Below are 18,368 nucleotides of genomic sequence, written 5' to 3' on the forward strand. Positions count from 1 at the left end.
CAGACCTCATACTATCAGAGCAACAAGGTGTACTCCCTCTCCCATTAGAAAGGCATCTGTGACTGTAGTCTGTATTGAAAAATGCAAATAAAACACATTCTTACTGGCGATTGCTTTAACATGTTGATCATGGAAGAGCCTGTCTAAATACCTGACTCAGCTTCAATTTGAATCCTTCATTGTCTCTTTGAAGCCCCTGATCCTCCAGACAGTGCTGTAGAGGTCTTACATTAATCTGGCAGTATAAAGGGCACCCCAAAAGTAGTGACATTTTTCCTGTTGTGGGTTTTGATTAACTTGATACTCACAACATATGTGGTTTATAGAATCAACTCTCTCTTGCAAATAAAAAACATTTCTCTTTACCTGTGTCTAAAGTGGAACTGAGGTATGTTAGAATTTGGGCTGGAGATGACCAAGACTTTTAATGTATCTGGAGCCCCAGGTGACATGGGCGAATGGAGGCCTGGAAATCCTGAAGTGGTTTCTGAGAATTGTTACCTTTTATGAACCAATCGTCTAGGTACAGTTGGATGGATATTTTATGTTTTCATTGATGAGCAGCCACCACTGCTGCACACCTAAAGAACATTTGAGGGGCTGACTTTAGGTTAAACAGGCGGGCTTTGTACTGAAAAGATGACTTTCCTACCATGCACACCAGGAACGTCCACTGTTTTTTTGCAATTGGATATAAGAATAGGCATCTCGCATATCCACTGCACACATCCAGTCTCCCACCTGGAGTCAAGGAAAGAGCTATGAAGCACTAACATGCACGCATTTTCCATTTGACACTTCTTGGCATACTTTAAAGCCAGAATCATCCTTTATTGTTTCTGAATGTAAAAAAATCTTGAGCAAATCCCTTTTCTTTTTAACACTTTTTCCAAAATATGTTTCTGAAAGGACTGCAGATCTCTCTGAATAAAAGTTTAAGCTGGATCTTGAGAGCTTTCTTTGGTGGACATGAACCAAAGAGCTTAACTATTTTGTGCATGAATTGGACCCTGTGGGTTGTGTCAGAAGAAGCATCCCAAAAACTTAAAGAACGTGAGGCCGAAATGTTTATGGGCAGAGTGCAAGCAGAACGACAGGGCACCATAATCACAACCGAAGTTGAAGTCCTTCTTCAAAATACTCTAGGAAGAAGCAAGAAGAACACCCCCAGATACTAGAGAATACACAGCATGGGCAACAACAACAGGCCAACTCCTTCTAGTAACAACACAGAAAATGAGGCAAAAGATGAACTCACACCCTCCCTCTCCTTCCCTCCTCCTCTTCCTCCTCCTCCCAGCCACAGCAAGCAAGCAGCCGTAGTTCCACTTCGCCCTAACACACACAACCCATTGGAGGATGGGTATCCTCCTTTCCACAAGCTTGGGGGACTATCACTTCAGACCTTTAGGTCTTCCAGGTTGTAGACAGGAGGAATGCCCTTATCTTTCAACAACCACCCTCTCCCAACCATTCCCGTTCAGATGCACTCCTGCCAGACCATCTGTGTGTCCTCTAACTGAAAGTTCAATCCTTACATTTGAAGGGCGCAGTGAAGTTGGTTACAGAGCGGGAACAGGGTCATGGGTTCTACTCCCGGTACTTACTGGTCTCTAAAAAGGATGGAGGTCTACGCTCAGTCCTAACCCTCAGGGGTCAAAATGGTGTCCCTAGCTCATGTTCTGTTTGTGCTGGAAGCAGAAGACTGGGAGGTTTCTGTTGACTTCCACAATTCCTATTTCCACATTCCAATCTTGCAGTCACACAGGAAATATCTTCGCTTCACGGCTGGATCAGAGCAGTGCCAGTTTGCAGTCCTTTCGTTTGGCCCCACTTCCACTCCTCCAGTTATCACAAACGTGATGCCAGTGGTTTCAGCCCATCTAAGGCTGATGGGAATCCCAGTATTTCCTTCTCTTGATGACTGACTCATCGAAGCCAGCTCTCCATAATGGTGTCTCGCTACTTGCAGGCAACATTCAAGTTGTTGTTCAAACCGGGACCAAATCTCTCCTTGCGTCCTCTGAGTGCATCCTGTTCATAGGGCAGTACTGGACACCATATTGAGTAATAACTTCCTTCTTCATTAGATGATTCAGGATATTCAGTCTAGGATTCTGATATTTCAGATTGAAGCAAACATTCCAGTTCTGATGGTCTTACATTGGCTTGATCTGCTGGCCTCCTACATTCTGTTGGTAACCCATGCACAACGGGAACATGAGGACTCTGCAGTGGTGCCTCTGCAGGCAGTGGTTCTAGAACAATGGAGATGTCAAAAGCTGTATCAAAATCTTCAGAAACAGTGCAGCCCTCGCGGACCCTTTGACTGGTTAACGCCTATTGCATGCTAACACCAATGGCTTGTATTATGTGATCCTTGAATGTCACTGTGATATTGTATCGATGATTCTGTGCTTCTTTAACTAAATAAAAATTGTTAACACAAAAAAAAAGAAACAGTGCAGCCGACATACGATGATTAAGTGTGAGTAACAACCTTAAACAAGGAAAGCTGTTTCACCTTCCCCCTTCGGTGACAACAATGATCACGGCTACCTCCACTCTAGAATGGGGAGCTCATCTGGATGAACTGGAGATCAGAGGCCTTTAGTCTCCAGAAGAAAAGACATTGCATATCATTCTGCTCGTGTTACGGGCTATATGTCTGGATCTCAAAGCCTTTCTTCCTTCCCTTTGCAGTTGGTCTGTCCGTATCTTGACTGACAATACGACTGCAATTCAGTGTGTCAACAATAAAGGGGGAGTGGTGTCGTACCTTCCCTGGCAAGAAGTTCTGTGACTCTGCTCCTGGCTCAGGACCACCAGATCTGCTTAGCAGCAAATGACCTGGTTTGAGCAGATCGTCTCAGCCATCATTATCTTGCCAACCATGAGTGGCATATTCCCCCAGAAGCGGTCCAGAACATTTTACAGCTATGGGGAAGTACCCAGAATTTGCCACCAAAGAGAAAGGTCACTGCCCGAAATTCTATGCTCTCCAGTTTCCGACTCCGGGAGCAATGGGGGACCCGTTTCGTTCGAAGTTAAACTCTGCTTCATTTTGCATTTTCTCCCATATCCTTGATTTCTCATGTTCTGAAGAAGATTTGCCTTGACAAGGGCCAGGTAATCCTAATTGCAGAGGACTGGCTATAGAGGGTGTGGTATGCAGACATAATTCGCCTTTCCCTGTGCCTCCTGCGCAGTCTCACTCACAGGGTCGACCTCCTCTTGCAGGGGCAGGTTCAACACTCTGGCCTCCACACGCATGCCTGGGGAATGGGTGGGGCAAACAAAGTTATTTCTCCCTACCTCCTGAAGTGGTGGATGTTATCTTATGCCCACAAAGACACTCCACCAAAACATTCTAATCAGCCACATGGGGTAAATTTGGCATATGGGGTACTGACAACTCCTTAGATCCTTTTCTGGCCAGTTTAATATCCTTCAAAATGTTGTCTGACAAAATTCATATTCAAAAGTGAAGGCCGGCCATATGCACTGAGCCAATTATTGGCAGTGTTCTTCCTTCCACAGTAGGAGTACCTTACATACACTAAAGGTGTGGTGGTGTAGCTCTAGCAAAAACTGGCAAACACATAGAAATGTTCAGAAGATGGAATACACCCAACAGAGCCCGAAGATGTCAGGTGAAACTGAAAAATGTAAACAGCTGAGAGAAAATCATCTAAAAAACCATGATAGGGTTCTGGGAATCTTCTCAAATTACCAGGAAACAGAGCAAGATGTGGAGCAAGTTTGAGGCATGATGGGATAAGGAAGTTGGTAGCTTCTTAAAGGAGCAGTATTCACTTCCAATTTCTTTGTATATGCTCCCTACTTGGATGCATTTTTCTTCAAGTGTGTATGTTTTTCTCATCTTTTCCATAAGTAGCAAGGTTCAATGTAGTTTTATGTATGGTTTTCTCTCTAGTTGGAAAGGAAAACATTTTGTCCTAGACTGCCATATTTATATAGCTACATTTTTAAAAGTTACATTTTGATTTTCTTCACATATACATGTGTTCTGGGATTCCAGACAAGTGGGGATTTTCTACTTTTTATGCAGAAACATGAGATACACGTAATGTTTATCCAAGACATTGTCAGAAATGCATTGTCTCACAAAGGTCTAGAGTAGGAAATTTAAATATGGACAATGTTCCATCCAAGAACTAGGACAGAGATTAGATACAATGTCAAATTCACAACTACAGCCAGAGACCCTATTTGATACAGACGTTTGTGTCTGTAATTCTGAATTACCTAAATTAGAAGAGCTATTCTCTGAGGGGTAACTCCTCTACAGAGAGATGTGCATATACGAGTTTGAACTGAGAAGAGCTGACAAATTCTGCATCACACACATGATACACTAGTTAGGCAAAAGACTAGTTAAGGAAAAAGCAGGTAGGGAGAAATCTCTGTTAGAATTACTCTTTTTGGGACTTGATAAGAAAAGGAGGATTTTGTCGCATCACTAACAAACACTCTTGCTGAACGGCTTAGGAAACCGATTGAGAACAATAGTATCGGAGGAGAAATGGTCCAACATATGGGCTAGGGCAGCAACATCATCTATTTGATACACAGCACAAAGATGTGTTATTTTACAGGGCAACCTTCATCAAAATGCTTGGTACTTCCAAACTGTGTTGGTGGAATTGCAACAAATATGGTCCATAAGTCAACAAGTGGCTGACTTGTAGAAATATACAGACGTACTGGAAGTCACAAATATCGATCTTCTACTAAATCCAGTTATAATCTTATTAAGCAACTCAGAGAGACAACAGCACAGAAATAGGCAAATTAATAAAACACCTCCTACTGGTTGTACGACTAAGAATAGTCCATATGACTTTCTGAGCTTGGGCGAGCTTCAGGGCAGGGGTTCTCTGCCAGTGGATAGCTCCTTTTGTTCTTTGCTTGTGTTGATGCTGCTTGTAGGTGTATTGTGCCCTGCTACACCACCGACCACTTTGAAAATAAGACACTGTGCTCTGTTGAGGGGTTACTTGGGTCACAGACATGTACGAATCGTTGTTTTTATGTTTATGCTTTGATGTCTTTTTTCTATATATAAAACAACAAAATGTGTATAAAAAAAAAAGAATAGTTCATATGTGGAAATCACAAACCTCTTCACCACGATCACTAAAGTGGACAAACGTATGGCATATCTATTCCATGGAATGCCACTCTGCCCTGGTCAATGATAGAATGAACAGACTAGAGAAGGTTTGGTGCCATTCAAAACATATCAAACGAGACAGATTAGGAATGTTGGTGATTCCTGCAAACCAATATTGGTACAAACAGCAAACTTATAAATTAGGCTTGTGAAACAAAGAAACATTTGAGGACTCGGATCAAAGACTCAAGATACAGAAAGTGATCCGCCCTTAACTAGAACCAGAGACCTCTTCAGTACCATCCTTTCTGCAACTAAAATCACACATTGGCTTTAGCACAGACAAAACTAGAATCATAAACTGTCTCATATAGAGACATTGCCACATCTGTCATTAGGTAATCAGCAGTCAGTATTTAAGTTTTGGCTAGACCAGCTTAAGCACCAAATTCTTTTGAATTGCACTGCCCTTAGCAAGGTATGCATGCATTCATGCACACACAAATGCACATAGATTTATGTGGGCTTGTTTAAGCTCACCTGGCAGACACATTGGTGGTAAAGCTTGCACACTCATTGGCATACACAAGCTTGGTTGTTCCAGTTATATCTTCCCACTGTGCCTGGGCTGTACCACCTGAAACATATAAAAAGAGGTAACTTTTTAATCACTAATAGAGTGAGTAGCAGAGTGATAAGAGGAGAGACAGAGGCAAACAATCCAGAGAAGACAGCAACAGATGAAGAGACTGAATAATAAAGAAATTGATAGCAGGAGCATAAGCAAATATTACAGATGTGATAGAATGACAGGCAAATAAAGAGAGTTACATAGTGGGAGGGAGATTGAGACAGTGCTTGAAAGACAGAACCTGGTTTAGATTTGAGTTGTAATGGAAGCATATCCAATTTGAAGAAGAGAGGCTGAATGTAAGGAGATTCCACTGGTGGAATGTCTTCTCCTGAATGAACAGCATCTTTGAGCGAATTTTGCAGGCAATTCTCCTTCAGATTTAGCATTTACTCCCAAATGAAGAGACATGTTTTCATTAGCACCTAATTCTAAATTAGGCCACGTGTAAGGAAGGAAGGGAGTGACAAAAAGACAGAGCGGCAGAGGGTTTGATGGAAAGAGGAAGGACATACAATGAAGAATAAACGCCTGGTAGCATTGATGGATTCAAGGATGGATTTAAACATAAATGAGAAGAAGTGATTAAAAATGGCTTTAAAAGTATGCCTGCCCACCGCCATTGCCTAACACCATATCTTGCCCTCCTTCTTATAGACTTTGAGAAGGCTTTTGACAGGGTGGACTGGCGATACTTAGAGGACGTCCTCCTGATGATGGGCTTCAGTTCCCACTTCCGCCGTCTTGTCCAGGTTCTGTATTCCAGTCCCAAAGCTAGGGTCCTTATCAACGGTGCCATCTCGCAAGAGTTCCCAATCCGGAGAGGTACGCGCACCAGGGGTGTCCCCTCCCACCCCTCTTATTCGCGCGGGCAATGGAACCCCTAGCTTGCCTCACACGAAGCGACTCCCAAATCAGGGGTTGGTCCTGGGATTCCCATCATGTGGACAAAATCGCCCTCTACGCGGACGATGTCCTGCTCTTCCTGGCAGACCCAGAATCTTCCGGTCCCCAATGCCTGAAGGTGCTTCGGGCCTTTGAGGGTGTCTCGGGTCTGCGGCTCAACCTGGCTAAGTCTACCCTGATTCCCCTCCACCTGTCAAGGGATTGCTTTGATTGGCAGTTGAGCATCTCCATCAGGAGACTATCGTTCAAGTACCTTGGAATTTGGGTGGCTCTGCTCCTAGAGCTGGAATGGGCGCTTAATATTAACCCCTGGTCACGAAAGCCAAAAACTACCTCAAACGTTGGCAGACTCTACCACTTAACCCCCTTGGAAGATGGGCTCTTTTTTAAATGATGATCTTCCCCCGCTTCCTATACATCATTCAGAATACCACCTTTTACTGCCCCGGGGATTGGTTCCGAGAGTTCGACTAGGTAATTACGCGGTTTTTGTTGGGGCGAGGAAGGCCGTGTATTGCCCTGGCCCACTGCAGGATCCCACCCTTTGATGGAGGCATGGGCATGACGAATATCCATCTCTATTACCTGGCTACCAGACTCCTCGTTATCCGTGGCTGGTTTACTGGGGGGTGGTCTGACCCGGCCTATCGGACAGAACTAAGAGATATGGACTTTCCACATATTCAAGCATACTTGTACGGGCCCTCATACCACAGATGATGCCACCAATCACTAGAGCGATCCTGGTGGCCTGGCGCTCCGCTCTGCGCCACACGCGCAGGGATAAGAGACTCACTCAATATACACCTCTCTGGCAAGGCACGTGCTTGCGAGAGTTGTCGACCCTTGCAGGTTTACGGCATTGGGACCACGTTGGGATTTCTCTGCTTGGAGATGTTTGGGTGGGGGATCACATCAGGGCCTTTCCCGACCTACAGCAACGCCACACCCTCCACACCTCTCAATTTTACAAGTACTTGCAACTCCGCCACGCCCTCACTGTACATATCCTAATAGGTACATCACTACCCGAGTTTAGCCCGTTGGAGGCACAAGTAATGATGGGCAATCTGGTTAGGGGAAGGGTGTCACGGTTATACCGTTCCCTGGTGAACAATGGCCCAACCTCTTTGGACTCGCTCCGGGCCCGCTGGGAGGGATGGCTTGGCCCCCTAAAAGATGCAGACTGGCGCAATGCCCTTATGGCCCCCAAAACCCTTAAGACCTCCTCTAAACTCCACCTCATTCAACTCTATTATCTCCACACGGCCTATCTTACTCCAGAGTGCCTACACAGGGCGGGGCTGCGCCCATCCCCGGACTGCACAAGATGCGGACGAGCTCCGGCCGACTTCTACCACATGGTCTGGCTTTTCGCAGGCCTTGACCCATTCTGGGCCGGGGTGGAATCTGAGCTCACACAGACCTTGGGTTGGAAGGTTCCACATGATCCCTTACATTTTCTCCTGGGTGTATTTGATGGTTTGACGGCTCTAGAGAGCACAAGCATTTTCTGGGAACGGCGGTCTCTGTGGCTAGATTTAGATATTGCAGCGGCCTGGGCTCAGCCCAACCCCCCTTACCCTGCGAAAGTGGTGCCGGGGAGTGGATTCGTGCACGTCCCAGGAGGAACCCCTCTTTGAGGCACGTAGTTGTCCCGCGAAGTTCCATAGGGTTTGGGGCAAATGGCTAAAACTACTGTTTTAAATTGTCGGCTTTGGCTCCCCCATGTAGCGGGGTACTTTTTTCCGATTCGGGTGGCTTGCATAAATACACCTACCCTAACAGTGTTTTTTTCTGCCTGTTGGAGATGGAATTGGCTTTACTGTGTAAGATGGATGCTGTCATTTTGTTTGCTTGTTTTTTTTCAAACTGAAAATAAAAAATTGATTATCAAAAAATAACTAAAAGTATGGCCTTGACCATGGGTTTAGGAATGGTTCAAATAATTGGTTTAAAAGATGGGATTAACAGTGGAGTATAGACTGTAATTAAGGATGCGTTTGAGGATGATTAACAAAGGATGGGTTTACTTGTTGGGAATAACAATGGGTTAAAATGTGGGGTCAAAGAAGGACCAGAGGATAGGCTTATTAATGTTAAATACAGTTATTAGTTCATAATGTGTCAGCAGGTGGGGATTAATCATAAATGACATGATAAATTAACAGAGGGTCAGAGGAAGTGATTAATGAGTGTTTAGAGTTAGTTTTAACAGTGGTTTAGAGGATGAGATAATGATGTGGCATCAATGGGATTAGCAACGAGTCAGAGGATCAGGTTAATTACGGTTCAAGCACTAGGTTAACGAAGGGGAAGTGGATGGGCTTAATGGTGATTCAAGGATGGGGTTAAGAATGAGTCAGCACATTGGATCAGAGGACGTTTTAATGATGGGGTAAAACGGGTGGTTTTGCACACCTAATATTCTTTCTTACCAATAACGCTGCACAGCAGGCGAAGGCTTGTTGTATCTCCTTCTCCACTATCCCGTGGATTGTCTTTCCAAGATGGTGGTAGTGGGATACGAAGCCCTATGGGTCGGTGAAATTTTCTTCGTCTTGGCTCAACAGTGACAATAGGGCTAAAAGTGGCTTGGTTACCAAGTAACTTGGAGACCAGATCATCGGGTACAGGCTGCGCCTACAGAAAACATATGAGAACTGTATCTTAGTTTCTGGTCTTTGGGAGGAACAGGTTCATTTTCTTAGTTCCATTTGAAATTACAGAATGTATCAGATTCATTTTGAACTTCAGACACAATTTTTAATAGAAACAGCGTGAAAAAGTACAACCAAACTGAAACTATACGGAAGTCTATCCTTTGGACTTTCCCCCTTGTAACACCCGTCAGAAGCCACCTATTCATATTCCTGGAATCTGAATCAGCAACTTCTAATCCTAGGGACATACACACAATTTTTCCAACTGCAGACTTGTTCTTGGAGAGACCCAAAATACACAGAAGAAAACATTGTTAAATTAAGGTTACAATGCTTTATTTTGAAGAGAAGCTAGCCTGTCATAGAAACACAAATATTCCTTTAAAATAATTCATCTCAAAGGAGGTTATGGTTACCACCAAAATTAGCCAGTCATGGTAAGAAAGGCAACCATAACTCCCCTGTAGTGCATTGGTCATGTTTGAGCACGATGACACAGATCATGTTATAGTCGACTTTGTGCTGCCTATGCAATTATTTTTTTATAATGCTAGAGCCACAAATATTTGTGGGTCCATCAATTGCTCAAATAACCTCTGCTACAATTCAAAGGTCCCACTTTTATCTAAGGAACCTGTGACACAAAATATGTTTTCATGACATTTTGAGTACAGAATCTCTTTATTAATCCCAAACATGTTGTGTGAACTATGAGGATGTTCCCCAGTTCCCTTATGCCCTATGTTTTTTTCTGTTAAGCAGGACTCCAGAGTTGTCATGGGTTCCTTCCACTGCATACTGTTGACCGCAACTGGATGTTTCAGTCACATTCAGCCAATCAGATCACTTGGATCTGCAGATTAATTTGGATAGTGGATACTGAAATGGCCGAAAGGAAAAATACTCCCGCGTTCCATTACATTTGAATACTTTCTGAAATTTCCATGGATCCTTCTCATATTTGGATTTATGCACTATTCATGAATTGTCTAAACAATAATCAAGATCAACCCTTCAAAGCCCAGGTAACACCTTTTTGTAAAACAGCTATAACAAACATTACGGAATGGATTTACACCAAATCACAAAAAGGTATGTTTAGATTAAAGTTGTATATTTATGTCAAACTTATGTCAAGAATAACAACGGCGGAGTGCCGACCGGACGAACATGTGTTACAGTCTCCTAATGCAGGCTTTATTATACCTGTAAACACTCCTGATTGTCCCAGCGCAACACACTGGTCTAGAACTTTTATACTGACCACTTGAACTCTTGATCATTGTCACTGTTGACATATAAGCCCTAATGAAGTTCCCCGTGAGGAGATGAAACGTGTTGGCTGAGCTTTTCGTATTTTTTATTTGATTTGTGAATTTGAAATAAAGAGCTTTCTTGATACAACTCGCTGGCTTCTGGACTTCATTACCTGGCGCACCCCCATTTCATTGAAAACATTTCTGTCAAACTAGTTTCATTCTGCCGCTGTAGCAAAGAGCTACAATCACAATAGGATGCAAAATGTGAAACGCTACTTTGGATCACCCCAAATACCTTTTGCCCATTTGGCCGAGCTGCATAAAATTGTAAATGAAGGGCCATAGCTGAATGCACCAAGCAACTCCAAATTCAGCACACATTCATCAAAGCATCAAAGTCATTAGCACATAAAAAAAATACAATTCCTGATGGAAAGTTCAATTTAACCAAGTCTCTATGACTAACTCTTTATAATATATAATCCGCAGATTGTAATAGAACACTTTTTTAACCATTTTTGAGTGTGGAGAGGGACCGTGACTCTTAAAAGGCAAAGCTTCAAGTGGGTCATGGTACCCCTCCCCAAACAATGGTAAGTAATGCCATATTACACTCAGTGGATCTGCATGTATGGCTTATGACATGCTATTTTTTCATGTGAAGCAGTTTTAAATAAAGGTTTATAACCATATCCAGAGCACAGAAGGTTAACTTTGGACAGTGAGATACAATCACTTTTACAAAGATGCATGGATAGTTCCTGTTTTCTTCTGTCAACAGTAAGTAAAATGTATTTGTTAAACAAGAAGCATTGTTTTGTCTCATGTTAGTTACATTGTAATTTAGTAATAACAAAGAGTTTGGCCTTATCACTGTGGCAATAAATGTATCAATACATGTATTCCTATTAACACATGTTATTTGGTCACATTTATTTTCACCATCATGGCATAAATATGCCTCCAGGAGTCTAAACCCCTCCGAGCAAGGGCTTTGGCACTTTGCAGCAGAGCTTGTTTGAAGGCGCTCCTAGCCTATGGTCAGGCAGTGCAGCCAACACTCTGGCATGATAGAAGTTTTTTGTGGGACCTGACTCAAACATTTTATCTGTGGTTCTTCCATTTATGCAAAGTGGCAGGAGCACTTGCTTCCAAATATAAAAGGAAGTTTCCTCTAAGGAAGAGAAACGTGACAGTTTCGACTTCTGGCACCATCTAGTGGTATGGCTGCGTTTAGAAGCCTCATCATTAATAAACAGGGAGGCATACTTTAAAATCCATAAATTAATTCTGCACTAGAAGTGCAGGGACCTGAAAAAGTGCTGGGCCTGGGGCATAATGCCCCCAGACCCTCTACACCCCCCTCCCCCGCACAAGGCCTTCTTCAAATGTGTGCAGCAGGGTTGAGTATGTCTGGTCCTGCGCAAACCCCGTTTCCAACAAAACCAAGTATGTAGGGCCTTTGCCTGTGTGCGCTGTGCTTTGGGCTCAGAACCTGGCTGCAAGCAATGTACAGTGGGCTATGACCACAGGGCCTGGGCACTTCAGCTCTTCACTCTGCATTTTTGTAAGACTGACAAACCTCATGCCAGAATAAAGTAGAAAAAACATTTTTCAAGATATTGAAGGAGCTAACCATGGATTTAGTGATAATTTGGAAACTTCAAGTGTTGATTCTTTGGGTTGAGTGGAATTTAACTTCAGGGACAAGTGCCTACCATTTATCTCAATGCAGCACCACAGTATTCCTATACACAAACAAGGCATTGGGTATATTTGGCGCAGGAGACCCTTGATTAAAAACATATAGCGCTTTACCTGCAGAGCTAGCTTCACTTTTTTGGTAACTGCTGTTTCTGGGAATGTGGCTTGCACCATAGGCACCAGTCGGCTCTTCAGGATGCCTCCCTCCGGGCCAATCAGGTCACTGTCCTGACAGACCCTAGACATAACCACAAAGTAGAGTGGAAAATCTGTAGTGATGATGCGACAGATACGCTTTTTCTGTAGCTCTGATGGGCTCTCGAGCTCTGCAAATAAAAGAGAAAGGAAAGTTACTTACTTCTCGTACTGGTACTACACAAAGTGGTGTCGCTGTCATTGGTTCTAAGAAGCAACCCTCTAGCCTCAGGAGAGACATTGCTTTTTAAATTAGAGGATGTCAATAAAGAATCTACAGCCTTGTAGGATTCAATGTCATCCATGGAATACTTCGGTGTACTTTCTCCTCTAGCAACCAGCATTGTTCTGCTAGTTTTGGCTAATTGGAAAGTCGGGTGAATACTTGTGAATATGTAAAATATACCAGAGTGTAGACTAGTGTTATATACAAGAGTAACATCTTTTTCAGCATGATTTTGTTCTAGAGTCTTGCTTATTGTATTCTGTAGTGAGTTAACAGTTCACAGAGAATGTGATATTTGGGGCAAATATTACCAACACAGTAGTGACAACTAATACATGCTCCTATCTGCGGTTACAGACTTGTACCTTGGCAGTGATGGCCCAAATATGTATTGGTTGTACCCTTCTGCTGTGTTGCAATACTACTGTGGCCATCGCTTACTATTTAGGGAAGAGGGTTTGTAACTATTACACATACTTACAATGGCTTGGTACGGGTAATATTTATCCGTTCCTATACAAACTCCTTGGAGACAGAAAAGATGGGCGTGTAATAGTATTTGGATGTGCCACCTAAGGTCTATGTGCCACCAGAGGAAAGCTACACAAAAAGAGAAGGGTTCATGCATTCTGGCTATGCCACAGCATCTGCTGACATCTATAAAGCACACATACAAAGGGCAGCATATATAAATCTCTATGAGTATACACAGACAACAAAAATTGTTGAAACTGCTGGGCATCTGTATAGTAAATTATTTTAACTGCTATTCTCAGGAAAATGGATATCATTTTAGATGGAGCATTTCATGGAGAGAAGCCACTTGAGTCCTGTTTCGTCAACTCAGATCTTGATATTCCGCTTTTGCTCTTCGGTTATGCCATGGCTCTTATTCTCTGCCCACTGTTAAAAACTTACTTGCCTGCCAAACGGTGCTTTTCTCTAGCTCATGACCCTTGCATGTTGTTTACGGGATGGCTGCGTCTGTGCTTTGCCTGGATGACAGGTTACCCAGGCTTACCATCAATAGCATGCACTTTTGGATAGTTAACTGGTTCCAGCTACCTACTCTTCAGTTTCAAGAGACTACCTCGTCAATTATCCCCCACAGTCACAGCCCCTCAATATAGATTAAACTAAGAAGTATGGGTCCATGAATATACAGCTTCCTTGTAACTGTGCTAGGGAACAGAAATATTAACACCTATCTGGCACATGCATCAACGTAGGCTTTTGCGATTCCTTAATTGCGATTATTAAGGAATCGCAATTAAGGAATTGCAAAAGCCTTTGCCTGTAGGAATCGCTAAAAAAATAGCGATTCCTACACATTCCTTAATTGCGAGTCGCAAATTGCGAGTCGCAATTAAGGAATGCCGTCCCATTTATTCCTATGGGCAATTTCAAGGGTGCAAGGGTGTCAAAATGACACCCTATTGCACCCCTGAAATTGATCTGTGCACATATGTTGCACACACACATGCCTTCAGGGCATGTGTGTGCGCAACATGAAACTTTGAAAAATGCACAAAAGTGCATTTTTCAAAGTTTTTGCAAATTACCATGAAGTTCAACTTCATAGTAATTTGCTCCCCCTATTAGCGAAATCGCTAATTTTTTTACTTTAATGCATTGCATTTAAGGAATCTCAATTTGGGATTCCTTAAATGCAATCGCAATTTAAGCAATCGCAATTTAGAGATTCCTTAAATTGCGATTTTTGCATTTGGGATGATGCATCCCAAATGCAAAAATACCGGTCGCAAAGGGGCATATTCTGAGAATCTGCCCGTTTGCGACCGGTTTTTCCTTTGATGCATGTGCCTATAAATCTCACTGCAGAACATTGTAATTGTCAACTGTCTTGAGTTGATTCCACTACTGTAATTCACAATATCATCCTTGTGACATACTAGCACAACAGTTCAACTGGTAACAGCCGTGATGGAAAGAACACAGACAGAGAAACAAACGGATTCAAGTGGCAATCAGAAATTACTTTAGGTGAAAAAATGCAGCCTGAGCACAACCCTGTCTCTAAGGAAAGACTGTGAAATGCTCATTCTGGCTAGAGCATGTAAGTCACTGAGTGTACGCCAAAATGATTACCAAAAAAAGAATAATATCTGGGAAAGAAAACATTGTTGCACTTTTTCAAATGTTGAAAAAGGGGATACTCAAAATAGCAAACAACACCATATGTAGCACTTTAAAGGGCATTATATAAAACACTTTCTTTAAATCAAAATATTGTCTTGGTGGAAGGTCTGCAAGCCTCTATGACAGTGACCATCCATAAAGTCTGGACACAATTTCAAATGGCCAATCTTTAAAATACCAGGATTCACATAATCAAATTCAAACCCTTGAATTATGATGGTTCATACTGCCTTCAGTCCCAGAGACATACCCAGATGCTCCCTGAGTGGACAGTCTGACATCAGCATTAGGGTTCATTTCTAGGAGAAAGGATGTGAAGTTGAGGTTTTTGGTGTGTTCTTTTGCTGAACAGTCTTCAGAAAATATTGTCTGGGAAGCAATGACTAGGTCCCCATTGATGCAACTCCTCTAGAATTCAATAGATGGTCATCATCCATATTTTGCTCTCTGTCTGTATAAGTACCAGTGGGCTAAGTGCCATCTACCATAAGCATAGAGATTTTTTAGAGTGCTACCCTGCCATGTGTTTAATGATACCATGGGCATCATGTCACCCCGCTGAATCAGCACCTTAGATCTGAATAATTCCATAAATAAAGGGGTTATCCAGTGTTCCAAATAATCAATAATGAGATTTTTGCATGGCATATCCACTTGATCTACAGGCAAAGTCGCAATATGTACTTTCCCTCTTGTTATAGCAACATCAGGAAATACTGAAACACTATAAGGTCATTATCTGAAGGTTTTCACATTTTTAAAATTATTTTATTTAAGTTTAAGATCATACATCATAACTCAAACGAGAGTACATTGGTCAAAGTAATTTGATACATTTGCCTTATTAATTATATCAGCGTTATGGTCCTCAGCGACAGAGGTGATATGCAACATGGATGTATTTGTACAGTTCACCTAAAGTATCTAACACACAGTATAATATAGAACTTCCTGCGTACTTGTATTTAGTGTCTATTAGCCTTCAGAATTAATGTTGTCCTCTTCTTCTAGCAGATAGTGTCTTAGAGGGCCCCATATGTCTCTGGGACGAGACCCTTGCTGCAGTTGCATGTCATAGTTCTGTGACTGTGTTTTACACCTGACTAGGTCCTTCACTCAGTATCTGATTTTAGGAGATCTGCCTCAGCACATAGCCACTCTCTACTTAGTGAACAGTAACGCTAGGGCGTGAATTTACCTGAATTGTTTGAGAATAGCTCCAACATATCCCAACAGTGCCACAAATGGTTTCTTACGGAGTTGGTCTTCCATCATGGTGTTCAATTTCCCATAGACCTATTCCAAGTATTGATGTATTGCCGGGCACGCCCAAGCCACATGTAGAATATCCATCTCAGGGGCCCAGCATTTCTGGCCTCTAGAATCCATCTCAAGCCCTCTCCTACATTGACTAAGCAGTGTGTGATATAGCCATTCTAAGTATTTAGCAGATATTTTTGGGGTTTAGACACAGCAATACGTCCAGATAGCGTCACCCACTTTAGCACCTATGTGCCAACTCCTGCTCTATTGGACCTTATGCTGTATGTCCATACTGGACATAGTCTGCATCACTGTGGCATACATAAGGGATATCCATCTGGTGGTTAGTATATGTGTTATCAGAAGTGCCAACAGTTTCAAGTCTTCAGGTTCAGCAGGGTGCCCTGTATAGTGCTCCCTAACTGATCTAGCCAGACACAATATGAGTAAATATTTAATGCATTGTAGCTCCCCAGTTCCTTATAGTCCTGCAATGTACGGAAGGAGCCTTCATTATGCAAGTCCCCCATAGTGCATAGTTGTCTGTTAAACAATCTTTTCCTGGCAGCAGGTTTGCAGGTAACCTCGAACTGTAGCTTATTCAATAAAGAGAGCCCAGGGAAGTATATCTCATCTGTGCCAGTAATGGAAGACAATCTCACCCAAGCCACACAGTGCATTCCACTGTGTGTATTTCCACTCTTGGCCTAGTGAGAGTTATAAGAAGCACCTGCTTCATTGGGCATGGGCCCGCCAGGCCAATTTCCATCTCATAGTGTGGTACAAGTCTAATATTATGAAGCCAGCGGTGGGCATATTGCACCTGTGTCACAAGGTAGTAGACTTCGAAGTATGGTGCAGAGAATACCCCTTGCTCAAAGGCAACTGCATCGTCTTCCAGTTTATTCTGGCAATCCTACCCACCCAAGAGACTCACACCATCTGAGTGTATAGTATCCTAAAATAACTATGGGTGAGTTGGATTGTTAGGTTTTCGTAGCGGTAAATCAGCTGAGGGAAGATCACCATTTTCATTATACCTATCCTCCCAGCCAATAATATCGGCATCCAATTCCATTTATCTATATTCCATAATATTTTCTCCATACACACCCCATAGTTACCAAGGAGCAAGACGTTAATGTCTCAATGGTACTGTATGCCTAGGAATCTGACTGGATCCACACTCCACAGCATGGAGAAATCCAATGCCTCTTCTCTTGTGTTTTCTGTTAGCAGTACAACTGAATTATCCAAGTTTATCGTGAGGCCAGACCAACTACCAAATATTCATAGCTCTGGTAACAGGGTTAAGAAAGTCTCCTCGATACCTAACAAACAGTATGATGTCATTGGTACAGAGTGACACCAGGGTTCTATACTTCACAAGCGGAATTCCTCCCTCGCCATGGGTCTCCTGTAGGATTCTCGCTAGTAGCTCTACTGCTCAGGCAAACAAAATCAGTGACATAAGGTGGACCTTTCGTGTATCCCATTTAATAGGTATGGGAGCAGACAACAGCTTGTTCCCTCTCACTTTTTCAGTTGGTTGGGTTTATAGTAGCCTGATCCACCGTACTATATCCATCCAGAATCCCATCCTCCCCAGAGTCGTGAATAAGACCCGCCAGACCACTGAATCAAATGCTCTGTCTGCATCAAGGAAGTGAGCCACGTCTCTATGTCTGAGATTATGTGGTGCGTAATCATGAATAGGATCGGTAGATTGTCTGCAGCGGACCTATCGGTGATGAACTTTGACTGGTTCGGCAGAACCAGTCTGTGCAGCAGCTGGAGTAGTCTTGCTACAATTATTTTTGCAGGGATTTTGTTATCTACGGTAATTAATGACAGTGGCCGGTATGAGTCACACTGGCTGGAAGGCTTGTCTGGTTTTAGGAGTGACTACTACCGCCACTCGCATTGTGTTAGGGGGGCATGCCGCAGTCAGTGCCTTCTCATAGACCTTGAATAGCATCAGTGCAAGTTCTTCCATATATGTTTTAGAGAACTCACAAGTGAGCCCGTCACTACCTGGTGGCTTGTTACTTTTTAAGGACTTGACAGCACCACGGGTCTCTGGTACGGTGATTGCCAAGCAAAATCAGCACCCTCCACTTATGCCGATGTTGCCCTTTCTAGCTACCAATTAATAACTGCATCATCATGGGTAACACCAGGCTCGTAGAGTTTAGTGTAGTACATTGTGAATTCCTGCATTATA

At 42.9% G+C, this 18,368-nt stretch overlaps 1 protein-coding gene across 5 annotated transcripts in view; it reads right to left on the bottom strand.

Annotated features, from left to right (window-relative positions):
- The window catches only part of ANK1 (ankyrin 1), an 826,509-nt gene that overhangs the window by 287,492 nt on the left and 520,649 nt on the right, over positions 1-18,368 (bottom strand). For all 5 annotated transcript variants that reach the window (XM_085634053.1, XM_085634051.1, XM_085634052.1 and 2 more), the window contains 3 exons: positions 12,415-12,626; positions 9,113-9,317; positions 5,678-5,774 (listed from right to left, as the gene is read on the bottom strand). In XM_085634053.1, coding sequence (XP_085490179.1) covers positions 5,678-5,774; positions 9,113-9,317; positions 12,415-12,626 — 514 coding nt within the window. The remainder of the gene's footprint in view (positions 1-5,677; positions 5,775-9,112; positions 9,318-12,414; positions 12,627-18,368) is intronic.

The sequence above is a fragment of the Triturus cristatus genome, chromosome 11 (assembly GCF_964204655.1).
Source record: "Triturus cristatus chromosome 11, aTriCri1.1, whole genome shotgun sequence".
Lineage (NCBI taxonomy): Eukaryota > Metazoa > Chordata > Amphibia > Caudata > Salamandridae > Triturus > Triturus cristatus.